Source organism: Heteronotia binoei, chromosome 4 (genome assembly GCF_032191835.1).
Source record: "Heteronotia binoei isolate CCM8104 ecotype False Entrance Well chromosome 4, APGP_CSIRO_Hbin_v1, whole genome shotgun sequence".
Lineage (NCBI taxonomy): Eukaryota > Metazoa > Chordata > Lepidosauria > Squamata > Gekkonidae > Heteronotia > Heteronotia binoei.
This window is the reverse complement of record NC_083226.1, coordinates 7,227,526-7,253,901: the sequence shown is the minus strand read 5'-3', so window position 1 is coordinate 7,253,901 and position 26,376 is coordinate 7,227,526. Positions and strand designations below refer to the sequence as shown.

At 51.5% G+C, this 26,376-nt stretch overlaps 1 protein-coding gene across 1 annotated transcript; it reads left to right on the top strand.

The window, feature by feature from the left end:
• The first annotated feature begins 1,837 nt into the window (after window positions 1-1,837).
• MFAP5 (microfibril associated protein 5) lies at window positions 1,838-23,260 on the top strand. Its single transcript, XM_060236326.1, has 5 exons — window positions 1,838-1,915; window positions 5,760-5,810; window positions 18,802-18,889; window positions 20,334-20,407; window positions 22,422-23,260. The coding sequence occupies exons 1-5, from the start codon at window positions 1,855-1,857 to the stop codon at window positions 22,547-22,549; spliced, it is 402 nt and encodes a 133-aa protein (XP_060092309.1). The 5' UTR covers window positions 1,838-1,854; the 3' UTR covers window positions 22,550-23,260.
• The last annotated feature ends 3,116 nt before the right edge of the window (window positions 23,261-26,376 follow it).

The following is a 26,376-nucleotide window of genomic DNA, read 5'->3' as shown; positions in this document are numbered from 1 at the left end:
TTGGTGAGCCTAGCCTGCCCATCCGGTTATACCGCCGGACATTCGGTCGCACCATGATGTGGCAAACTCTGTGAGAAACGGGGGGGACCAGTGGGAAGGTGTTGCCACGGATGCAGTAATGCAGGAGAGGCCATTGCAGTGACCATCTGCCAGGCATAGCCTGACAGTGACCACGCGGCGTTCACTACACCGGGAAAGGAGAGGCTATGTATTGCGCATACTTTCCCTGGGGGGGGGGCAGGATACCCAAGAGGGAGGCCACCCCCCCCTTCCCCCCCAATTCAGAGTATAGGGCAGGATATAAATCTAATGTCTTCTTCTTCTCCTTCTTCTGTTGTTACTATTATTTATTATTATCTGGGATCATTATTCATCCCAGCAAATAGCGCTCGGAGCAGTTACAATTAGTTCTCACAGCATTGTTAGTTATGGACAGTAGGCCATTATACTGTCTCCACAAACAGATAAAGATGAGAGCCAAGCTGGGCTTGGGTTTATGGGGTGGAATGCATTCTTGTTTCTGTTACTAAAAAGCTAAGCATAGCAAGCTGGCATAGCATAATGCAGGTTACATATAATGAACTTCAGAAAATAGCAAGGGCCCTTGACACATTTTGCCCAAATCAGTACTATTTCGCTTGCCTTGGCCCTCATGGTTTTTATTTCTTCCATATCCCCAGAGGGCTTCTATGCTACAATCTACTAGTTCCCAGCCTTCGTGTTCTTCCTTTAAGTATCTAGCCCTTTTAGTTGTATAGATATAATGGGGAAATCTTTGTTTATCTACTTTCTTTATAGTCTACTTTTCTGACTTAAGAGCCCAGGCAGATCACATAGCATACATCAATGCAGTCAATAAGATGAGACATCTAATAAGCAATGTAGGATTACAGCAATAGATGATTTGTAGGGTTGCCAACTCCAGCTTAGGAAAATCCTGGAAATTTGGGAGTGGAGCCTGGAGAGGGGAGAAACTTCAGTGTGGTACAATGCCATAGAGTCCACCCTCCAAACCATCCATTTTTTCCAGGGGAACTGTTCTCTGGCATCTGGAAGATCACCAGGCTGCACCTGGAGATTGGCAACCCTACGCTGGCTTTCTGCTTGATGGTATCTCAACACTGGCTGTGAGAGCTGGCCGATTCACTGAGGCCCAGAGCTGATTTCTTGAACGTTTCCACTCCTTTAGGAAAATTCGCTGGTTAAAAATAAGCCCTTTCCCCTCCTTATGAGTGCAGCATGAAATAGGACACACGTGCAGGACAGACCCCGGGGCTTTGTCCCGGACCGTTCCCTAGCCAGAGGGAATAGGAGGCGCCAATTCTGCTGGAGTTAGACTCAACTCTGGAATGAGTCCCCGGGCCTCTTTCCCCCCTGCTCCTCATTCCATTTGCATTATGACACCAAATCCAACCACTTCTTTCTCCCATCGCAGCTTGAAGGCCAGCCAAAGTGGAACATTTGCTGGGACTGGGAGTGGCTGTCTACTCAGGCCAAAGCGAGGGACCGGCTGAAGGGGGAACGCGCCTGCAGAGCCTGCAGTGGGAAAGAGCCGCTTGCCTGGGCAACAGTGAGTGCAGGGGGCTTCCATCCCTGAATAGAGTGTTGTTGAGGCGGAACTCTGAAAGGGCGTTTTTGCAAGGGGAGATGGTCCAACGGACAAGAAGTGGCAGAGGGGTGCTTGGCTGGCAAGAAGGGAAGGAGGCAGAAAGGGAAGGCAGGGTTCTGTTCAGCTGGAATGGCTTGCTTATTGGATGGAGCCACGGGCGGGGTGCACGGATGATGGAGAGCGGGGAGACTTCAAGGGACTGACCGAGAGTTCTGCTGCTCTTCTCTCTCTTTCCTTTGGCAGGGATGACGGCCTGTGGCGTCCAGATGCTGTTCTGCCTCATAGCACTCACTGCCCTTCCATCGGGTGAGTGGAAGCCCTCCATTCCGTATTTTCTCTTCCTAGGGTTGCCAAGTCCAATTCAAGAAATATCTGGGGACTTTGGGGGTGGAGCCAGGAGACTTTGGGGGTGGAGCCAGGAGACATCGGGGATGGAGCCAGGAGCAAGGCTGCAACATGCATACTTGAACGCCAAAGGGAGTTCTGGCCATCCCATTTCAAGGGACCGCACACCTTTTAAAATGCCTTCCTTCCATAGGAAATAATGAAGGATAGGGGCACCTTCTTTGGGGGCTCATAGAATTGGAACCCCCCCAATCCAATCTTTTTGGAACTTGGGGGGTATTTTGGGGAGAGGCACTGGATTCTATACTGAAAATTTGGTGCCTCTATCTCAAAAAACAGCCCCCCCCCCAGAACCCCAAATAGCCATGGATCAATTCTCCATTATTTCTTACAGGATTAAGTCTCCATAGGGAATAACAGGGTGCCAAGCAGACATTCCACCCCCCTCCGCTTTCTGATGACCCTGAAGCAGGGGGAGGGCCTCCAAACTGGGGGGTCCCCTGTCACCACCTAGGGATTGGCAACCCTATCTCTTCCTATCCTCTGCGTAGATGCGCGCTCTTGCTCTGTTTGAAAGGACACTTGGTGCAGAAGATGGAGAAGGTGGTGGCACGCCGGGGGACGGGGGGGGAGATGATGCTAGGTGCAAAAGTGTCACGAGGAGAGAGAGGGACAGGATCACTTGCCCCCAAGCACAGAACTGTCCAATAGTGATGGGATTCAAGTCCAGGGCGCCTGTGCCCGCCCCTTTTCCTCCGTAGCACCTTTTAGGCTAGAGTGCCTGTCGGATGCTGCAGTAGACTGAAAGAGAGCCATCAAATAAGAGCAGGAAACGCCTTGGTGGAATCAAGCAGTGGGCTTTTCGTTTTCTTCCTTCTGCCCCAAAGGGCTCCCTCGACTATTGAAGGCCTCACAATGTGCTGGGGCAGCAGCATGGAGAAAACGCGAAGGGACAGATCAAGAAGGGAGCCAAAGACTGAATTTGCCAGCAACGAGGACTCACTAGGAAACCTGATGATGAAATTTCTTCCAGGGCATCTCCTTCTGATGCTCAGATCTCTGCCCTTGGATGCTTCCTGATGTTCCATCCACCCCAGCCTTTTTGAGCCTATGGTAACCTCTGGAATCCTGACCCAGGATGGTGGGCACTGCCACAAAATGGCTGCTGCAGAACGAAGAGCCAACCACACAGAAGACGTCCAGGTGGCAGAGAGAAGCAGGGTACACTGAATACCCAGGGAAAGAGGAGTGAAAGCGAGAGGGCGGCCACTGAAACTGCTTTTTAAAATCCAGCCAGCCAATCAGCTCTCCAGTGGCCATTCAGAAGCCCTGCTTGCTATAAAGATTACAAGATGATGCAAGGGATGGAGAAAGCAGAGAAAGAAGTCCTTTTCTCCCTTTCTCACAATACGAGAACTTGTGGGCATTCAATGAAATTGCTGAGCAGTCAGGTTAGAACGGAAAAAAGGAAGTACTTCTGCACCCAAAGGGTGATTAACATGTGGAATTCACTGCCACAGGAGGTGGCGGCGGCTACAAGCATAGCCAGCTTCAAGAGGGGATTGGATAAAGATATGGAGCAGAGGTCCATCAGTGGCTATTAGCCACAGTGTGTGTGTGTGTATTTTGGCCACTGTGTGACACAGGGGACTGGATGGGCTATTGGCCTGATCCAGCATGGCTTCTCTTATGTTCTTAAACACTTGGTGGACACCAGAAAAGTTGTCAGAGGGTGCTATGGAGACTCCTGAAGTAGGCTATGACGCTAGGCAGGTTTTTTTCTGTGTGTAAGTACCAGCACTTTCCTCTCCCTTTGTTGAGCAGCAGGAGGGCTGCTTATGTAACTTACATTTGTCACTGATTCTCTCTCTCTCCCCCCCCCCCCCTTGAGTGTCTGGAAGATCAAAGATACCATTTTCTTCTTGCACAGCTTTTTTTGTAGCAGGGGCTCCTTTGCATATTAGGCCCCACCCCCCTGATGTAGCCACTCCTCCTGGAGCTTACAGTAGGCCCTGTACAAAGAGCCCTGAAAGCTCTTGGAGGATTGGCTACCTTGGCGGGGTGTGGCCTAATATGCAAAGGAGTTCCTGCTCCAAAAAAAAAAAAGCCCTGCTTACATATGGCACCCCAAGCTGGCATACTTTCACCTTCTGGCTGCATTGCACTGGAGACTCGGCTAGCGTTTTGTAGTACTGCTCAGGGACAAATGTCCATGCGGCACATCATGAGCCACAAAAACACGTGGACCGGCAGGACTATGCCAAAGCGACAGCAGCGTTTTGGAAACCCATCAGTGGTTTCTGCCAGCCACTTTCATGCGTCATGTGCCAAGCGACACTAAAAGCTTAGGAAGGAGGAGCCGTTTTGCACACTAGGATGGGAATGCTGCAGCCAGCCCAAGCAGGCCTCATTTACCTGGCTGCCCTCCCCCCCCCACAGTCAAAAGGGCAGCAAGCCACCTGCTCCCCAAAATCACATCAGAAGTGGAGAAAGGGTGGCGTGGGCTTCTCCAGGGGTTAATGGCTGCTGGGGGCGTGGCAAAGCCCCTGGGGGCTGGCTGGCTGGCTGCCTGCTCTCCTAATCCAGGAATTGTTATGCAGCTGCACCTCCTATTCAGTGCCGGATTAAACCCTGCGGTGGCCCCTAGGCAGTCAGAATCTCAGGGGACCCTTGCAAATTACCTCAAGAGTCGGAGCACCTGCCCCACTGCCCATGGCTCCCATTGCAGCCTGCAGGCCCCTTCTCAGAAGCCCCTTTGACAAAGCTGCGGGGGAGAGGCAGAGAGAGGCAAACTTGGCGACGACACCAGCTGCAGCCGCACCAGGCAAATCGGGCAAAGAGTGGCTCCGTTGCTGGCTGTGTGTGCAGGATCCGGGGGCTGCAAGCAGGAGGAAAAGGCGGGGGGAGCTAACCTGGGGCCCAGGGCCAGATTAACAATTAGGCCAAGTACGCACTGCCTATGGGCCCCCAAGCCTTTAGGGGGCCAGCTTCCCCCCCTCGGTTCCCCCCTGCTTGCAGCCCATCTAACCTGCATTCACAGCCAGCAACTCAGCCACTCTTTGCCCACCTTGCCTGGTGTGGCTGCTGCTGGTGTCGTCGCCAAGTTTGCCTCTCTCTGCCTCTATATGAACATATGAAGCTGCCTTCTACTGAATCAGACCCTCCTGGGTCCATCAAAGTCAGTATCGTCTACTCAGACTGGCAGCGGCTCTCCAGGGTCTCAAGCGGAGGTTTTTCACACCTATTTGCCTGGACCCCTTTTAGTTGGAGATGCCAGTGGGGATTGAACCTGGGACCTTCTGCTTACCAAGCAGATGTTCTGCCACTGAGCCACCATCTCTCTCCCCCGCAGCTTCCTCAAGGGGGCTTTAGAGAGGGTGCCTGCAGGCTGCAGTGGGGGCCATGGGCAGTGGGGGGGGGGAGGTCTGACTCAGATAATTTGCAAGGCTTCCCCCAAGCTTTTGACTGCCCAGGGGCCTCCGCAGGGTTTAACCGGGGCCCCTAAAGGCGTGGGGGTCCTTAGGCCAGTGCCCACTTGGCCTAATCGTTAATCCAGCCCTGCTCCTATTCAATGGACAAGGTAGGTGGGAGGAGGAGGGGTGGTAGTCAGAAAGGTTCAGGAGCTGAGCTCCTGCTGAATTCAAGGCCTGCTGAGAACGCTCTGCATGTCTCTGTTGCAGCACAGAGGAAGAAACGATTTCGGAACTCAGCATCATCTTTTCTAGGAATTGGGGAGAAGTTACTAATGAGTGCCTCTGTGTGCCAGTTATAGATCTTCTAGTGTCCTTTTCTTCTTTCCTTCCAGATTGGCTTTTGCCTGTGGTCATTGCCCAAGACGACCCTCCAGATCCAACAGGTACGTCTTTACACTAGCAGTGCAATCCTAACGAAGGACTAAATTCCAAGGGACCCAGGGCTTTCTTTGAGCAGCAACGCAGAGGAATGCAGTCTTGACTGGCTTGCCACCAGGTGGTGTGGCCTGATATGCAAATGAGTTCCTGCTGGGCTTTTTCTACCCGAAAAGGTCCCGAGTGGGCCTAAGTTAACACATCCTGATCTGGGTGGCCCATGCTGGCCTGATCTCATCCGATCTCAGAAGCCAGCAAGGCCAGCCCTGGTTAGAGCTTGGGCAGGAGACCCCCAAGGAAGTCCAGGGTCGCTACCCAGAGGCAGGAAATGACAAACCACCTCTGAGCATCTCTTGCTTTGAAAACCCTACGGGGCCACCGTACGTGGGCTGTGACTGGATAGTGCTTTCCAATGCTGAACAAGTAAACAAGCTTAAGATCTTGCAGTGAATTGTTTCAGCTATCGAGTAGTTAAGTGCACGGACTCTAACCTGGGACAGCCAGTTTGGTGTCATGGTTAAATGCATAGACTCTTTTCTGGGAGAGCCGGGTTTGATTCCCTCCTCCTCCACTTGCAGCTGCTGGGTGACCCTGGGTCAGCTGCAGTTCTTGAAAGAGCTGCTTTCTCAAGATGGGCAGCCGTGTTGGCCTGAAGCAGTAGAGCAAAATAGGAGTCCAGGAGCACCTTTAAGACCAACAAAGTTTTATTCAGAACATAAGCTTTCGTGTGCATGCAGACTTCATCAGACAGTGGGATGGGGTATGGTGAGTAGAGCTACACATAGCTGGTGGGCAGTGGTTCAGAATGCAACATGGCGAAAAGTAAGAATCCAATGGCAAAACTAATCTGATTCTAACTTTTGCCATTGGATTGTAACCTTATACCGCTTTGTATTCTAAACCACTGCCTACCAGCTATGTGTAGCGCTGCTCACTGTACCCCGTTTCATTGTCTGATGAAGTGTGCATGCATACAAAAGCTTACATTCTGCATAAAACTTTGTTGGCCTTAAAGGTGCTACTTGACACCTACTTTTTCCTCAAGAGCAGTTCTCAAAAGAGCTCTCTCAGTCCCCCCCCCCCCACCTCACAGGCTGTCTGTTGTGGGGGAAAAAGATAAAAGAGATTGTGAGCCACTCCGAGACTCCGATTGAAGGGCAGGGTATAAATCCAATATCCTCCTCCTCCTTTCTTCTTCTTGGTGTTGGGGTTGCCAGGCAACTGGGGGCAGGGACATGGGGGGACACCATCAGCAATGCTTCTCAGTAACGCAGGCAAATATTAGTAGGTATTTTGCTGGACATGTGTATGTGTGCGTACATCTGAATAGAAACGATGCACATCGATATGGGATGCAATTTAGAAATGACGCACATCAATGGGATCTTGGCACATTCCAAACATGAAGGTGCTGCCCTGTTCCCTATTTCGAAATGTGTGCGTGTGTGTGTGTGCTGGTAGCCTCCGAAAGGATTACGTGCATTCCTTAGGACACAGGCAAGCGATCGCAAGTTGTGTTTGCAACACAGCATGACACAGAAGGAAGAATTACAATTTAATTAACCTGAAACCAGGAGCTGAGCATTGTGGGATGTTGCCATTCTTATAGGGAAGTTCAAGACTCCAGGGAAACATGGCACAGCCTCATTAGGTGCACCTTGGAGAAGCTTGCCAGGCATTTCAGCTTCAGACTGTTTCATCGTTAAAGTTCAAACCAAATGTGTTGCATTGTGCCTGGAAATGAACAGGCCATCAGTGACAATAGACCAACACAAATGTCTTATCATGGCAGTGTGATTTACACATTTGGGGAGATGCTGGCTACTGGAATAGGGTTGCCAAGTTCCCTCTGCTCCCTGGCGGGGGACTTTTGTCCGTGTGCAAAGCGCGCATACGACGCAATAACATCACCTGGAAGTGATGTCATCACGCCAGCGCTGGCGCTCATGGCCTCTCTAGGCGTTTCTGGGAAAACTCTATGGTCTTCCTGGACGCTCCAGGGGTAGGGAACGTTGGTTCTCCAGATGTTTTTTGCCTACAACTCCCATCAGCCCCAGCCAGCATGGCCAATGGCTGGAGCTGATGGGAGGTGTAGACCAAAAACATCTGGAGAGCCAACGTTCCCTACCCCTGCTCTAGCCATTTGGGAGGTAAAAACTCTATGGTACCTATTGTACCATAGAGTTTTCCCTCCCAAAAGGCTAGAGTGTCTGGGGGAAACATAGTTTCCCCAGAAACGCCTAGAGTGGCTGCCACGTGACGTCGCCGGCGCAACATCACTTCCGGGTGATGTCATTGCACTGACGACATCGGGGGAAGTTCCGATGTGGACCGACGGGTTGGGAACCTCCTGAGCAGGGGAACCCCCACCTGGACTGCGGGCTTCGCAGCCCTATACTGGAAGGTTATAGTTTTCTTTTTTTAAATGCGGAGCTATTGACTATCTAGGTGGCCTTGACCTAGGCTAGTTCAACTTTGTCCTATCTTGATTGCTAAGCAGGTTTGGCCCAGGTTGGGAGATTCCCAAAGAATACCAGGGTCACTACTTGGAGGCAGGGCATTGTCAAGCATGCGGGTTCAATGACGAGTTGAAGTTGATACAAAGACTACGTTTATTGATAGACCGATACTTTGGCCGAAGCCATTTCTTGAGAGTGATGAAACTGATGCATTGATACAATACTTTTAAAGCATACTTCAAAAGGATTTCAAGGGAAGGGCCGCGGGGAAGCGTTCACACCTAAACTAGCAGACTGTCTACTTTCCCAGGACATTTATCAGGAATTTGTCCTTGCTTTCCCAGATGTCTCATCCTCCCTTCAGAGGATATATGGGAAGGTGCTGATTACCCTTCACACTACTCTTAATTAACAGCCATAAAGCGGGAAAAGGGAAAGGGAAAGAATAACAAACAAATATACTTAGATCCTCCATGACAATTCACAGACCAGGTTTATGAAGGACTCTGAAACAATCAATTGACCATAGTATCCAACCATGCTTGACGGGCATGGCAAACCGCCTCTGAAAGCCTCTTGCCTTGAAAGCCTCCCAAGGCACCACACGTTGGCTGTGACTTGATGGCACTTTGGTAGTGGGACCTGCCATCAAGTCACAGCTCACGTGGTGAGCCCTTAAGTTTTTAAAGGTTAAACATGTCCAGGGGTGGTTGGCCATGGCCTGCCTCAGTGTAGCAACCTTGGACTTCCTTGGTGGTCTCCCATCCAAGTACTAAGCTGTTTAGCTTCTGAGATCTGATGAGATCGGGCTAGCCCGGGCCATCGTAGGCAGGGCTGGCAGCATTTCATATACATGGGACACGGGGCTTTTGTTTGCAGCAGGAACTCCTTTGCATATTAGGCCACACCCCTCTGATGTAGCCAACCCTCCAAGAGCTTACAGGGCTCTTCTTATAGGGCCTACTGTAAGCTCTTTGAGGATTTGCTACATCAGGAGGGTATAGCCTAATATGCAAAGGAGTTCCTGCTACAGAAAAAGCCCTGGATACAACAACGGGGACATCCCACCAGCCCCATATCTTGATAGTTCATCAGTATAATAAGAATGCAACTGAAAATCTTGGGAAGAACCTTAAAACTCCCTGAAACAGCTTCCTCCCTCCTCCTTCAGAGCTCCATCTCCCTCTACTGTTCCTAGAACATTTTGGGGTGATTCTGAGTTGCAATGGTAGGGCTGCCAAGTTCTCGCCAGGGACGGGGGATCCCCCGGTTTGGCGAGTTTCAGCCTGCCGGTAGGGAGGAAGCTGCCAGCACGATCCTGGTCCCCAAAATGTCCCATCACCACATGACATGTGTGGCGCCTGGAAGTGACATACTGCATGAGGCACATAGTGCGGGGATGCTCTAGGAATTCCTGGAAAACTCTATGGTTTCGCATGGGGTACCACAGAGTTCCCCCCCCAAAAAATTGCTAGAGTGTCCCCGTGTGAAACCATAGTTTCCCAGGAATTCCTAATGAGGAGGACAAACATGTATTTAATCACTGTACCTTCACTAGCCAAGCCAGGAATGCCGCCACGTCACAGTTCCAGCTCCCCTTTCCATATCTACTTTGTATCTATCAGCCGTGTTATTCTCCTTTCTCTTCTCTCCAGATGCACCTGATCCTGTAGCAATACCAGCAGGTAAGTCCAACTCCTTTCTTGCTGCTTCTTATAGCAAATGCCAGGGAAAGACACCTGCTTCTCACTGCTGGCTCCTTGAAGATTACCTGGCTTCACTTCTGGGCAAGTTGTGGCATAGAGCAGTCACCCTCAGAAGTTTCCGGTTGGCTCAGATGTCACTTTCCTTTGCTGGCTGAATTCTGAATGTGAAAGTTAGATGTTAAAATTCAGATCTGCATTTTGAATGTGACGCTTTGCTCTAAAAGGCACATATTAAAAACTGTATCAAAAGCCTCTGGGCTTCAGATTGATTGACATCTCTTGCTGGTGGAGTGACATGACTCCTGCACCAGAAGCCAACCAATGCTAGCATAATGTTGCAGTGGCTGAATCAGCATCTCAAATGCTCCAGCACATGTGGTTGCCAACCTCCAGGTGAGCCCTGGAGATCTCACAGAATTACAATTCTACAGAGATCAGTTTTCCTGGAGAAAATGGCACATTTGGTGGGTGGGCTCTAGGGCACTATAGCCTGCTGAGGTCTGCCTCTTCCCCAAACCATGTTCTCCCCAGATCTCCAGTAATTTCCCAACTCATGGGTACAGTGTCACATTAAACCCTGTGGAGGCCCCTAGGCAGTCAAAATCTCGGGGCCCCTTGCAAATTACCTCAAGAGTCGGAGCACCTGCCCCACTGCCCATGGCCCCCATTGCAGCCTGCAGGCCCCTTCTCAGAAGCCCCTTTGACAAAGCTGCAGGGGAGAGGCAGAGAGAGGCAAACTTGGCGACGACACCAGCTGCAGCCGCACCAGGCAAGTCGGGCAAAGAGTGGCTCCGTTGCTGGCTGTGTGTGCAGGATCCGGGGGCTGCAAGCAGGAGGAAAAGGCGGGGGGAGCTAACCTGGGGCCCAGGGCCAGATTAACAATTAGGCCAAGTACGCACTGCCTATGGGCCCCCAAGCCTTTAGGGGCCTCGGGCCCGCTTCCCCCCCCTCGGTTCCCCCCTGCTTGCAGCCCATCTAACCTGCATTCACAGCCAGCAACTCAGCCACTCTTTGCCCGACTTGCCTGGTGTGGCTGCTGCTGGTGTCGTCGCCAAGTTTGCCTCTCTCTGCCTCTATATGAACACATGAAGCTGCCTTCTACTGAATCAGACCCTCCTGGGTCCATCAAAGGCAGTATTGTCTACTCAGATTGACAGCGGCTCTCCAGAGTCTCAAGCGGAGGTTTTTCACACCTATTTGCCTGGACCCTTTTTTAGTTGGAGATGCCAGTGGGGATTGAACCTGGGACCTTCTACTTACCAAGCAGATGTTCTGCCACTGAGCCACTATCTCTCTCCCCCACAGCTTCGTCAAGGGGGCTTTAGAGAGGGTGCCTGCAGGCTGCAGTGGGGGCCATGGGCAGTGGGGGGGGGAGGTCTGACTCAGATAATTTGCAAGGGCCCCCCCAAGTTTTTGACTGCCCAGGGGCCTCCGCAGGGTTTAACCTGGCCCTGCCGGGGCCCCTAAAGGCGTGGGGGTCCTTAGGCCAGTGCCTACTTGCCCTAATGGCTAATCCAGCCCTGCACAGGTAGCGACCCTAACAGATTACCAGAGGGAGGATACATCTTTAAGAGATGCTACAAAATTTGCATTCCCTGGGCTCAAAATACAAATGCTGGCAGCTCATAATTTTGATCTTCGGTACCAAGACAAGCAGAACAGCCCCAATTCCTCCTCTGTTCTAGATTATATATCTGAGCAATACAAGAGCTTCTCCTTCCCTGCGTATTCCACCAAACCCAACAGACTGAACTGCTGGCAGTGGTTTTTTTAGCAGGTTGCTGAAAGCGCAGGTACCCTGTTCTATCAAAGACCAAAGGTCCGTTGGGGAGACGCTGTGGCTCCATAGAAGAGCCTCTGTTTTCCATGCGGAAGGTCCCAGGTTCAATCCCCGGCATTTCCAGGCAAAAGGAACCGGGCAACAGTAGGTGATGTGAAAGACCTTTGCTTGAGTCCCCGGAGAGCTGCTGCCAGTCTGAGTTCACAATACTGTGATGAACTGATGGTTTGATTTGGAGGCCAAGGTCTTTCCAAAAGTTGCCTCCTGGTACTGGTGTTCAAAGGCTTTGGATGTGGAGATTCCATCGAGATGTGACAGGGGTTCAAAGATGGCATTTCAAGTCATTCTGAGGCTTGGAAGGAGGGTCTGTTGGGAGAAAGATCTATTTTGTAATTATTATTTCTGCAAAAAAAACAAAAAAACGGTTTACCAAAATTCGATTCTAGAGGGCCGGCTTGTCTCACCTTTGATAAATAATACAACACAGAGAAAGATTTGAGCAAGGCAAAAGATGCACACATTGGTTCTCAAGCGTCTGCAGGGGTGTCAAGCTCACTTGTTATGAGGGCCAGATCTGACATAAAAGAGACCTTGTTGGGCCAGGCCATGTTGAGTTGGGCTGAGCCATGCAGGGACCAGGCCGTGTACCTATTTAAGATTACGTAGCAGAGAGATAAATTTTATAAAGAACGCAGACAAACACACACACACATATATATTTAAACCTAAAACATGCTTAAAACGTTAGTAATCATTGGTCTTAAAGATGCTTTCTTTGTATCTCTCCCATGGGATCCAGGGAACTGGGCAAAGGAAGCTCTGGCTCTTTCCTGTCTTCCCCAGGGGACCAGGAGGGGGAGGAGCCTCAGCCAATAGAAAGAAGAGAGGCTTGGCTCAGTAGCTCTGCTGTGCAATTGAGTGAGCCTGGAAAAGCAAGCTCTTCCTCCCCCCCTTCCTCCCCAAGGGAGGAGCCTCAGCCAATGGAGAAAATAGAGGTTTTGCTCTGTAGCTCCTATGCTGTTAAGCAAGCCTTTCAAAGCCAGCTGTGATGCAGCAGGAAGCAAGAGAGGGAGAAGGAAGCCGATGACGGCCAGTTCTTTGGGGGCCTGATAGGAGCTCTCCAGGGGCCTGATTCGGCCCCTGAATTGCACCCCTGTTTGGCACCCCTGAGCTAGACCTTTGAAAACGAAGCCTATCAGAGCTTTTTTGTTGATAAAGCCCAGCAGGAACTCATTTGCATATTAGCCCACACCCCCTGATGCCAAGGCAGTCAGAACTGCGTTCCGGTGCCTTCCTGCTCCAAAAAAAGCCCTGAAGACGACACTGCTGTATAGATTTTGAGCTAAGCTCCACTGAACGCAGGAAAGGCTTCTTTCGCTTAAGAAGGAAAATGTCAAGGTGGTTTCCACACGGGGACAGGCTGGTGCAGCAGCTGGTAAAGCACAAGGGCAAAAAAGGGAAAACTCACATTTATTCAACCAAAATGCCTCCTCCCCAAACCCTGCTGTCCCCAGATCTCCTGGGACCTTCTTCATGCAAAGAAGAAAGAGAGGTAGAGACTGAAGGGAGGGGGAGGAGATGAAAAACAGAAGTCAAAGGGGCAGATAAAGGGGAGGAGATAGGGTTGCCAACTCCAGGGTGGGAAATGTCAAGAGATTTGAGGGGTGGAGCTTCCAGAGGGTGGGATCTCAGATACAATGCCATAGACTCCATCCTGCAAGCCACTTCCTCCAGACGAGGACTGGAGATCACTCAGAGTTAGAGCTGCTCTCCAGATGTCAGAGATCACTTCCCCTGGAGGAAATGTTTGCTTTGCAGGGTGGACTCTGTGTCTTTATACCCTCCTGAGGTTGCTTCCTTCCTGCTTTAGTCCACACTGTGATTTCAGACCACTCATAGACTTTCAGCCTAACCCACCTCAAAGGGTTGTTGTGCAGATCAAAAGGGAGAGAGAAGAATTACTGCTTTGGTCCTCGCTGCAGACAAAGGCTGGATTTTTCCTAGACAGAGGCTGCAGGGAGGGGGGAGGAGACGGAGAGATTGTCAGATCAATTCCCCTACAGAAAATGGCTGCCTTGGGTGGGTGGGAAGATAGCAAGGAGGGCACTTCCTAGAGCCTCTTTCTAGATCCTGTTGCATTTTTCCTCATAATAGGCCTTATTCCTAGTCACATTATAAACACTTAATGGACTGTTCTTATTGTGAAGGTGAAACCCTGAATATTCTTCAGTTTGACCAAATCAAACAAGAGGAGGAACCAAGGTAATGGTCTCTCCCACACACAAAAACACTCCAAAGCAAAGGCTAACTGCTATATATCAACTGTCCTTTAACAGATGTATCTGAAATTTGGCCGGATTAAATCAATTTACTCTATATGCTGTATTCTCAAGAAATACAGCAGATTAACTGGATTTTGTGCAAAAAGAGTTTTTTTGAGTTGTATAATGGTAGAATGCTAAAGAAGTCTGACTAGATATCACCTCTCCGAAGTCTAATACTGGAAGCACACGTTACTGGATAGCTGACGATACTTTTATGGGAGAGGAATGTAAAAAGAACGTCCCGTAAGGAACAATGTGAGAACTCAGTGAGGAGGATGTTTGGGAACCAATTCAACTCACCTTGAAGGGCATAGCTTCACTATATGGCAAAACAAAGGATTAACCCTTTCCCCTCTTAATTCCAGATGCAGGCGCTCCAACACAAATGCCTGGTAAGCTGCTGTTGACTCCTGCATGCTCTGGTTTGCCGTCCCCTAACTAAGCAGCATTTTCTTTTTTGTCACTGATGTTTTTATTCATCACGTTTTACTCATCAGCCTCTAGAGAAGTCAGCGTGGTAGAGTGAAGTCAGTGGTTGAATGGAGATTTCCCCTTTGGCTGCTTTGGAGGGCAGTATAGTTTCTAGGTCCTCCCTGGCCACCGTCAGGTTGCCAGATTCAGGTTGGGAAACTCCTGGAGATTGGGGGGTGGAATCTGGGGAAGACAGCGACCAGAGAGTCCAGTCTCCAGAGCGTCCATTTCCTCCAGGGGAACTGATCTCTGTAGTTTGGAGATGAGGTGTAATTCCAGGGGTTCCCCAGGCCCCACCTGGGGCTGACAGCCCTAGAGGGTGAAGTCTATATGGCATTATACCTCACTGAGGTCTCTGCCCTCCCCAAACACCAACCTTCCTAGACTTCACCCCCAACAAACATCTCCAGGAATTTGCCAACCTGGAGCTAGAAGCCCTAACTGCTCTTCTCAGAAAAGCCCAGAATCACTGGGCTGAGATTAAATCAAAAGAGTTTTCGGCTCAATATTGGGAAGAACTTCCTGACAGTTAGAACCAGGGGCTCAGGTTAGAACTGAGGCTCAGGAGCCAAAGGTGGCTCTTCCACACATATTGTGTGGCTCTCAAAGCCCCCACCGCCCCCGCCCCATCAGCCAGCTTGGAGAAGGCACTTGTCTCTTTAAACCACTTCTCCAAGCCAAGCCGGCTGGCAGCTTGGAGAATGCATGGAAAGTTGCATTCCTTCCACTTCTCCCTCCCTCTCCCTATTTGCCTTCCTTCCTTCCTGTCTTGTGGCTCCCAAAACATCTGATGTTCATGTCTTCCGGCTCTCAGACATCTGATGTTTATTCTATGTGGCTCTTACATTAAGCAAGTTTGGCATCCTTAACTTAGAAGAGTTCCTCAGTGGAACAGGCTTCCTTGGGAGGTGGTGGGCTCTCCTTCCTTGGTTTTTCAACAGAGGCCAGATGTTGGGGAGGGTTGCATCAATGCTCTGTTTGTGTGGTCCTTTCTTACTCTGCTGTTCACAAACGTTGGGGTTAGGAAGCCCATTATACCTTTGCCCAGAGACCCTGGAGGGTGTTTGCCATCTTCTGAGCGTGCAGCAGGGGTTACTTGGATTGGGGGCAGGGGGAGGTATTTGTGAAATTCCTGCGTTGTGCAGGGGGTTGGATTAGATGACCCTGAAGGTCCCTTCCAACTCTGTGATTCTAAGGCAGGGGTGGGGAACCTTTTTTCTGCCAAGGACCATTTGGATATTTATAACATCATTTGCGGGCCATACACAATTATCAACTTAAAAAACAATGCTCTGCCAAGAGAGGACGATTCAGACTGGCAAAATTAATGCAAATAGTTGTTTTTTATTTGAAGTCATGTGGGGAGAGCCTAATTTGGCATACACACACACACACATACACACGACCCGCTGCCCTAGGCAAATGCCTATATCTAGGGCTTTTTTTTGTAGAGGTGTTTGTGAGTTTCCTGCATTGTGCGGGTGGTTGGACTAGATGACCCTAGAGGTCCCTTCCAATTCTATGATTTTATGATTCTTTGAGAGAGACAGGGAGAGGGAGGAAGGAAAGACGGGAGAAAGGGGAACAAAGGGAAAGAAAGAAATGGGGGAAAGAAAGGATAATAAAGGAAAATAGAAATGAGGGGAAGAAAGGGAAATAAGTGGAAATAAAGAAATGGAGGGAAGAAAGGGGCCAGCAATCCCCGAGGGCCAGACCAAGTGATCTCGAGGACTGTTAATGGCCCTTGGGCTGGACGTTCCCCACCCCTGTTCTAAGGTTTCTCCGGACACTGAAAAAATTGTGTGGTCATGCTGGCCCATGCAAAGTCCAAAACAAGAATGAAATCCACAGACTTTTTAGAATCAGCCAAACCTACAAAGAATATTGGCAAGCTCTCCAGAAATCATCCACCAGTAGATGGCAGTGTTTCTAAAGCAGGACACCTTATGCCAAGGGTGCCGAACTCATTTATTAAGAGGGCCGGATCTGACATAAATGAGACCAGGCCATGTGTGTACGTACCTATTTAAGATTAGGTAGTAGAGATATAAACTTTTTAAAGGACACAGACAAACATGACTAAAGATTTTTTTAAAAATTAAAACATTAGCACTTGTTGGTCTTAAAGGTGCTTTCTTTGTATCTCTCCCATGGGATCCAGGGAACTGGGCAAAGGAAGCTCTGGCTCTTTCCCTCTCCAGGGGACCAGGAGGGGGAGGAGCCTCAACCAATGGAGAAAATCAAGATTTTGCTCTGTAGCTCCTGCACGAATAGGCAAGCCTTGCAAGAAGCAAGAGAGAGGGAGAAGGAAGCAGATGACAGCCAGTTGCTTGGAGACCTGATAGGAGCCCTCCGGGGGCCTGATTTGGCCCCCAGGCCACATGTTTGACACCCCTGCTTATTGTAACCAGCTTAACTAGAGCGGAGGGGATATGCTTGTTGGTCTCTAAGGTTCTACTGGAAGCCAATCCAACTGTACTACTGCAGACTGTCATAGCTACCTTCTACATCCATATAGAAGGGATTGGGGTTACTGCAGCGACTAGTCGGCTGGGTCAAGTAGGGTGTCCAGCTCCAGTCTGTGAAATTCTTGGAAGTGGGGGGGGGGCGCAGAGGGGTGTGATTCCATTGAGTTCACCCTCCAGCCCTGTAGCCAGGAATTGGAAGGTCAGGGGGTCTTTAATTTTTTTTGGGGGGGGGAGAGGGCACTCTGCAGCTCCAACCCATAGCTGCTCTCACACCAGCTGGTGCCCTGCATGGCATTCCCTCCCCTCCCTGCCACTCTTGCGGCCGCAGCCCTCCCTTCCCGTCCACTCACATAGCGCTCAGCCAGTGGCAGAAGCAGTCCCGGCCTCCCGCAGGAGTTAAAGGGCCTGCTGATCACCTTTTCACTCGTGAGCTGGGCCTCTGCAACGCTGCCCCCTGCTGTCCACATGGCAAGGGAGGAGAGATGGAGGCAGGGGAGGCAGCAGGAGAGCGAGAAGGGTGGCGGGAACAGGAGAAAGGCGGCAGGAGAGCGAGAAGGGCGGCGGGAGCAGGAGAAAGGCGGCAGGAGAGCGATAAGGGCAGCAGAAGAGCGAGAAGGGTGGCAGGAGTAGGAGAAAGGCGGAAGGAGAGTGAGAAGGGCGGCAGGAGAGTGAGAAGGGTGGCGGGAGCAGGAGAAAGGCGGCAGGAGAGCGAGAAGGGCGGCGGGAGCAGGAGAAAGGTGGCAGGAGAGTGAGAAGGGCAGCAGGAGAGCGAGAAAGGTGGCAGGAGTAGGAGAAAGGCGGCATTAGAGTGAGAAGGGCGGCAGGAGAGTGAGAAGGGCGGCAGGAGAGCGAGAAGGGCGGCAGGAGAGCGAGAAGGGCGGCAGGAGCAGGAGAAAGGTGGCAGGAGAGCGAGAAGGGCGGCGGGAGCAGGAGAAAGGCGGCAGGAGAGTGAGAAGGGCAGCAGGAGAGCGAGAAAGGTGGCAGGAGTAGGAGAAAGGCGGCATTAGAGTGAGAAGGGCAGCAGGAGAGCGAGAAAGGTGGCAGGAGTAGGAGAAAGGCGGCATTAGAGTGAGAAGGGCGGCAGGAGAGTGAGAAGGGCGGCAGGAGAGTGAGAAGGGCAGCAGGAGAGCGAGAAGGGCGGCAGGAGCAGGAGAAAGGTGGCAGGAGAGCGAGAAGGGCGGCGGGAGCAGGAGAAAGGCGGCAGGAGAGTGAGAAGGGCAGCAGGAGAGCGAGAAAGGTGGCAGGAGTAGGAGAAAGCGGCATTAGAGTGAGAAGGGCGGCAGGAGAGCGAGAAGGGCGGCGGGAGCAGGAGAAAGGCGGCAGGAGAGCGATAAGGGCAGCAGAAGAGCGAGAAGGGTGGCAGGAGTAGGAGAAAGCGGCATTAGAGTGAGAAGGGCGGCAGGAGAGCGAGAAGGGCGGCGGGAGCAGGAGAAAGGCGGCAGGAGAGCGAGAAGGGTGGCAAGAGCGTGAGAAAGGCAGTGGGAGTGTGTGAAAGACGCCAGGGGTCCTGGGGGCTGCTTGGGGGCCCCAAATCAGAGGGCTGTGCCCCCACAGAGCCCCCCATACCTACCCTCTCCAAAGCTGCCCGGTTATCCAGGAGAACCTAGTCTCTCTTGTCTGGAATGCCACTTGCAATGCTGGAGGATGTCCAGGCTCACCTGGAGGCTGGCCACCCTGTTGGCAGCAGCTGTTCTTGATAAGGATTCATTCAGGTGATCTCTAGCCACAAAACGAAACTCCACACGAATCAGTGACATTCTCTTGACGGTGTCCTCCTTTGTCTGCCCCCAGACTGCCGGGAGGAGCAGTTCCCCTGCACGCGGCTGTACTCGGTCCACAAGCCTGTCAAGCAGTGCATCAGTTACCTGTGTGTTACCAGGTGAGAAAAAAACAGGCCAGATCCAATTATAAATTATATCAGATGCTTTTCTGGTTAATTAGTTTGGATCAATTGAGGTTTAATTTGGAACGGGGCTGCTCAATTAATCGAGTGGATGTTGTAGATTGTAATTAATTAATAGGTATTTGCAGAGTCTATTCATTTGTGCTTATTAGTCAGTTCTGCGTATTTTGGGGATTTTAGTAGGGTGTTTGCCCCGTGGCGCAGAGTGTTAAAGCTGCAGTCCCCTGTTTCCGACTCTGGGGTGACGTCGCTTTCACAATGTTTTCACAGCAGACTTTTTTTACGGGGTGGTTTGCCATTGCCTTCCCCAGTCATCTACACTTTCCCCCCAGCAAGCTGGGGGCTCATTTTACCGACCTCAGAAGGATGGAAGGCTGAGTCAACCTCGAGCTGGCTACCTGAAAACCCAGCTTCTGCTGGGGATTGAACTCAGGTCGTGAGCAATGTTCCCTCTAAGCTGTGGAGTCTTGTGAGCAAAAATTCTACTTTGTGAGCTACTGGCATTAAAGTTTGTGAGCTACTGCATAAATTAGTTTGCCATAGGGCCATTTTTCCTGAGCTGAGACCAAGAAGTGTGAGTTGGAGTCTAAAAAATTGTGAGCTAGCTCAGTTTAGAGGGAACATTGGTCATGAGCAGAGCTTAGGACTGCAGTACTGCAGCTTTAACACTCAGGCACCAGCAAATGCCTTGCCAGGCCTGTTGGAGGCCTTATCTGGCTGGACATTGGAGTATCCCAGACACACCCACACCATTTCTTAATGTTTTACTTTCATACCTTGTCTTAGGGTTGCCAAGTCCAATTCAAGAAATATCTGGGGACTTTGGGGGTGGACCCAAGATCAAGGCTGTGACAAGCATAATTGAACTCCAAAGGGAGTTCCGGCCATCACATTTAAAGGGACGGCACACCTTTTCAATGCCTTCCTTCCATAGGAAATAATGAATAGGGGCGCCTTCTTTTGGGGCTCATAGAATTGGGCCCCCTGGTCCAATCTTTTTGAAACTTGGGGGTATTTGGGGGAGAGGCACTAGATGCTATACTGAAAATTTGGTGCCTCTACCCCAAAAAACAGCCCCCCCAGAGCCCCAGATACCCGCGGATCAACTCTCGATTTTCTATGGGAATAAATCTCCATAGGGAATAATAGAGTTCCCAGCAGACATTTCTCTCCCCTCTCCCCGCTTTCTGACAACCCTGTAGCGGGGGGGAGGGCCTCCAAACCGGGGGACCCCCTGCCCCCACCTGGGGATTGGCAACCCTAATCTTTGCACTCCTGGGCACAAGATACTTGCTTTAAAAACAAACAGTGCTCCGGTTTTTCATGCTTCTCCGCTGGCATCATCATGGCATCCCTAAATGCGGCGTTTCCAAGAGGGGCATTTCTTGAGTTTGGCTGTTCTTGTTCTTTCTGTTGACAGTGTCCGGAGGACGTACATGATAAACAAGGAGATCTGCTCTCGTATTGTCTGCAAAGAGGATGAAGTTATGCAGGGTGAGTAAAGCTGCTGGCAGGGACTTTCCCTAGAAACCTCCTGGGATACGAAAGGAATACGGATAAGTCGCTGGACACTCAAGGTTGCTTCTCTTGGAAACCCTGGTGGGGCAGTCTGAGTGATTCTGGGCCTTTCCTGCCAAAACCCAAGATGGGACCCCAGATTCACGACACTTGCCCCCTGCCACGGGGGCAGAGCCGGGAACGAGGTAATCGCCTAGGGCACCGGCTCCCAGCAGGGGTGGAGGCAGGTGCCCCCTCCGCGCTCGTGCTGTCCCTGAGCCTCCACCGCTTCTTTGGCTTGGAGGGATCTGCTCCGATCCCTTGAAGCCAAAAGAGCTGCGTTTCCCTGCCCTCGCGTCCTCTGAGGGCACAGGGGAAGGGGAAGGCTGAGGGATCCGTTGGCTTGGTGGAATTGGAGGAGTTTCCCCCGATCCCTCAGAGCCGAAAGAGTGGCACTGAGTACCCAGCACTATGATGTCATGGTGACGTCATCATGGTGCGTGCGATTTTTAACTTGGGGGGGCACACGTTGGGGTTCTGCTTTGAGCAACAGAACCCCACGTGCTGGGCCTGCAAGCGTGGCATGGCCCTTCTCCCCTAGGAGGCATGTGGGAGCAAACAGCTGCTGCCAAGCTGGCTGCTGCATTCCCTTTGGGTGGGGCAGGGTCCTGGGCCCTTGGGCCTTCCCAGTGGGACCACAGGCAGAAGAGGAACAAATGGGGAAAGGAAACAGAGAGCTCTAAAGATGATAAAGGGGCTCAATGACGAAACAAAAACAAGGAACAAGAAAGAACTGTATGTGGGTCATGAATTCCTATATTCAGAGGCGGTGCTGCTGAAGGTCACTGAGAGCCCTGCCACTGGGCACCTCCCACAGGCCCTTCCCTGTTAATGGCAGTAGGGCTCCCACGTTCTTGCTGGGAGTGGAGGATCCCCCTGTTTGGTGGTCCCCAACTGCCGGCAGGGAGCAGGCCTCTGGGGAGATCCCCACCCTCCAAAGAGTTAGGGTTGCCAAATCCAACCCCAGAAATATCTGGGGACTTTGGGGGTGGAGCCAGGAGACTTCGGGGGTGGAGCCAGGAGACACTGGGGTGGAGCTGGGGGAGGGGGGAAATGGCGCCGGGGAGCGTGGCGAGCCGCCCCGCAGCTGCCGCCTCTGCTCCGCTCGCCGTGGCTGCTCCTCTGAGATGGGCTCAGCCTGAGCCCATCTTGGAGGAGCAGCCACGGCGAGCAGAGTAGAGGCGGCAGCGGCGCGGCGGCCTCTTCTCCGCTCACCGTGGCTGCTCCTCCGAGATGGGCTCAGGCTGAGCCCATCTTGGAGGAGCAGCCATGGCGAGCAGAGTAGAGGTGGCAGCGGCACGGCGGCCTCTCCCGCTCCGCCTCTGGGATGGAAGCGGAGGGGGGGTGGAGGCGGGCCGGGAGTGTGGCGAGCCGCAAGTCCGGGTCCTAGAAGGGCCCGGATTCGCGGCTCGCCATACTCTTGGCCTGCCTCGCCCTCCCCTGCACTGCTGCCGCCTCTTGGCTGCTCCTCCGAGATGGGCTCAGCCTGGGCCCATCTTGGAGGAGAAACTGCGGTGTGCAGGGAGGGGGCGGCAGCGGCGTGGCGGCCTCGCCGGCTCCAGGATCCGGTGGCTCGGCGGCGTTTCCCCCCTCTCCCCCCGCTTCCATTTTTTGGGGGAGCGGGGGAAGAGGGTGGAAATCCTGGGTTCCCCTGCCAGGGCGGGAGGGTTGGAAAGCCTACAAAGAGTCCTATTGCTGCACAGTGTGTGCGGTGGCAAGAAGTGAGATATCGCACCAGACACATCATGCAGGGATGCTCTAGGAATTTGCGGGAAACTCCATTGCTTCACATGGGGACGCTCTAGCAATATGGGGTCTCTATGGCACCATAGAGTTTTCCTCCAAGTTGCTAGAGTGTTCCCGCGCAAAACCGTAGAGTTCCTCATGAATTCGTATATTTAGAGTCTGTCAAACTATTAACCTCTTCTGCACCTCTCTGGTTGTCCCTTAGAGGAGATCTGCCGCCAAATGGCCGGTCTGCCCCCACGCCGCCTCCGCCGCTCCAACCAGCCTCGAGGACCGCTCTGCCGACAACGGGGGACTCAGGACCAGCATCAGAATGGGATCGAGGCTCAGTGAGCCACAGATTGGGAGGAGGACGCAGGAGAGAGCTGACACCTGTCTTTGCCCGAAGAGCTCACGAGTGACAACAGAGTCACCTGCACCCTTTCCTCATGGCTTCCTGCCCTGGGCAGGGAACATCCAGGCCTGTCTGTTCCTTGCAAGGCCAACCCTTTGCCCCAGATGTGGGGTTGCCAACTCTGGGCTGGAGGATTCCTGGAGCTGCTGAGGTGGAGCCTGGGGAGGGTGGGGACCTCAGCAGGGGATGACACCAGAGGCCCCGTTCTCCAAAGCAGCCATTCTTCCTGGAGATATCGCTCCAGGATATCTCCAGGCACTGCCTGAAGGCTGAATAATCCAATGAGAAACACGGATAGAAGTCAGAGAAACAAAGCAAGCCTCTATGCAGCCTGGGCCTCAAAAACAGAGAAATTAGACAACACTTAAAGTGAAATAATAACACCTCAGATATATTTCATTGTCAAAACAATTAGAATTTTATATCAATATCCAGGGCATTTTTTTGTAGCAGGAGCTCCTTTGCGTATTAGGCCACACGCTCCTGATGTAGCCAGTCTTCCTGGAGCTTCCAGAAGACCCTGTAAGAAGAGCCCTGTAAGCTCTGAGAGGGTTGGCTACATCAGGGGGTGTGTCCTAATATGCAAAGGAGTTCCTGCTACAAAAAAGCCCTGCAATATCCATGTATATAGAACAAATCACAAACATAAAACAGAGAATCTCAAATACAGTTTTTTCTGTACAGTTATATAGCAGGTGTGTCAAACTCCTTTGTTATGAGGGCCAGATCTGACATAAAGCCTTGTAGGGCCGGACCCATGGGTATCATAAAATATGAGTGCTCCCTTCTCATTTGGTGGCCAAAGTATTTGAGCTTCAGCTTCAGTATCTGACCTTCCAGGGAACAGTCTGGGTTGACTTCCCTTAGGACTGACTGATTTGATCTTCTTGCAGTCGAAGGGACTCTCAAGAGTCTTCTCCAGCACCACAGCTCGAAAGCATCTATTCTTCTAGACTTGCTAGTTGCCTTTGGGGAGGGATGGTGGCTCAGTGGTAGAGCATCTGCTTGGGAAGCAGAAGGTCCCAGGTTCAATCCCTGGCATCTCCAAAAAAAGGGTCCAGGCAAATAGGTGTGAAAAACCTGGAAAGCCGCTGCCAGTCTGAGAAGACAATACTGACTTTGATGGACCAAGGGTCTGATTCAGTATAAGGCAGCTTCATATGTTCATATATATGTTCATATGTTCATAATGTCAGTATAGCGGAGATATAAACTTTATAAAGGAGACAGACAAACACAATTAAAGATTTTGTATCCCTCCCGTGTGATTGATGGAACTGGGCAAAGGAAGCTCTGGCTCTTTTCCTTCCTCCCCAGGGGATGAGGAGGGGGTGGAGCCTCAGCCAATAGAAGGAAAAGAGGCTTGGCCCAGTAGCTCTGCTGTGCGATTGAGAGAGCCTGACAAAGCAAGCTCTCCTTCCTCCCCAAGGGAGGAGCCTCAACCAGTGGAGAAAATAGAAGCTTTGCTCTGTAGCTCCTGTGTGATTGAGCAAGCCTGGCAAAAGTGAGCTGTGACACATAAGGAATGGAGAAAAAAAGCCGAATGGCTCCGTGTATAATCAGCTTACATACACCAGAATGAGAGTGAGAGTAAAGCATTGGATATGAAACAATTTTTTAAAGTTGAATAAGCTTTTTCTGATGATAAAGCAGGGAAGCGAAACAAGGAAAATAAAATAGATTAATCCTGTCAAGCTGCGCTATGGCTTTAAGCGGCTGCGGAAATAATATTTGAAAGCAGCTTAAGGAAGAGAACGTATTTGGTGGGAATATATAGAAATGTGGAATATTCCACACTTTCTTATTGGTTTTGCCTATATAATAACCTGGAATTGCAACATAAGAGTGGTTGAAATTGACTTTATTGAAGAGTATATCGATTGTAAAGAAGTGTGTGTAAGCTGATTATACATGGAGCCGTTCGGCTTTTTTCTCCATTCTGTCTGTCTGTGTGACTCTACTTCGGTGGGGAGGGCGGGATATAAATTAAAAATTATTATTATTATTGTTGTTGTTGTTGTGGGTGACACAGAAGGAAGCAAGAGAGAGGGAAATGAAAGCAGACTTGCTCACGGGCCTGATAGGAACACTGCGGGGGCCTGATTTTGCCCCCGGGCCGCATGTTTGACACCCCAGGATTACAGCCTATTCATAAATGGGACTCTTCTGTTTTCAAAGCGCATTCCAAAACTGCAAGTCTGAATCCACATTGAAATTGATCTGTAGTGGTAGTCACAACGGGTCAGTGCTCCATACTCCCTTTCACTAGATTGTTTGGAGAGGAGAAGCAGATTGTGACTTTGGGCGTTCTTGCTTCATTTATCTCGCTCACAGAAAGCTTGGAGAAAGCATTAGTGAAACAGAGTATGGAGTACTGACCCATTCCTGCTGAATAACATGGATACTGATATGAGATTCTGATTGTTTTGATAATGAAATATATTTGAGATGTTTCCTAATTCACTTGAAGTGTTGCATGCATAATTTCTGTATTTTTGAGGCTAAGGTTGCACGGAGGCTTGCTTTGTTTCTCTTGCCACCCAAAGGTTGGCAACCCTGCCATGCTGACCTTCCCTCATGCAGACAGAGAAAGGGACAGAGGGGTTGTGCCCTCCCTGCCCTCAGGCCTGGCTTGCCTCCCTGCAGTCTAGAGCTGGCCTGCGGAATGTCACGGCAAGCCCTGGGGTGGATGGAGGCAAGACATGGCTGGGAGTGGGGTGAGGGTAATGTTACAGCAAGGTTTGCCAGGTCCAAGTCAAGAAATATCTGGGGACTTTACGAGTGGAGACAGGAGACATTGGGGGTGGAGCCAGGAGCAAGCTTGTGACAAGCCTAATTGAACTCCAAAGGGAGTTCCGGCCCTCACATTTAAAGGGACCGCACACTTTTTAAATGCCTTCCCTCCTGGAAATAATGCAGGATAGGGGCACCTTCTTTTGGGGCTCATAGAACTGGACCCCCCGTCCAATTCTTTGGAAACTTGGAGGATGTTTTGAGGAGAGGCACCAGACGCTATGCTGCAAATTTGGTGCCTCTACTTCAAAAAACAGCCGCCCAGAGCCCCAGATACTCGCGGATCAATTCTCCATTATACTCCCCCCCCTGCTTTCTGATGACCCTGAAGTGGAGGAAGCGCCTCCAAACCAGGGGATCGCCTGCCCACACCTGGGGACTGGCAACCCTAAGGCACCACGACTTAGCATGTCTGTTCAGGTCTGCTGTGCCACAATCCTGGAGTCCGTGCAGGCTGCGTGGTGGCGGACTCCAGTCCTGGAGTCTGTGCAGGCTGAGTGGTGGCGGACTCCAGTCCTGGAATCCGTGCAGGCTGAGTGGTGGCGGACTCCAGTCTTGGAGTCCGTGCAGGCTGAGTGGTGGCGGACTCCAGTCTTGGAGTCCGTGCAGGCTGAGTGGTGGCGGACTCCAGTCCTGGAGTCTGTGCAGGCTGAGTGGTGGCGGACTCCAGTCCTGGAATCCGTGCAGGCTGAGTGGTGGCGGACTCCAGTCTTGGAGTCCGTGCAGGCTGAGTGGTGGCGGACTCCAGTCCTGGAATCCGTGCAGGCTGAGTGGTGGCGGACTCCAGTCTTGGAGTCCGTGCAGGCTGAGTGGTGGCGGACTCCAGTCTTGGAGTCCGTGCAGGCTGAGTGGTGGCGGACTCCAGTCTTGGAGTCCGTGCAGGCTGAGTGGCGGCGGACTCCAGTCCTGGAGTCAGTGCAGGCTGAGTGGTGGCGGACTCCAGTCCTGGAATCCGTGCAGGCTGAGTGGTGGC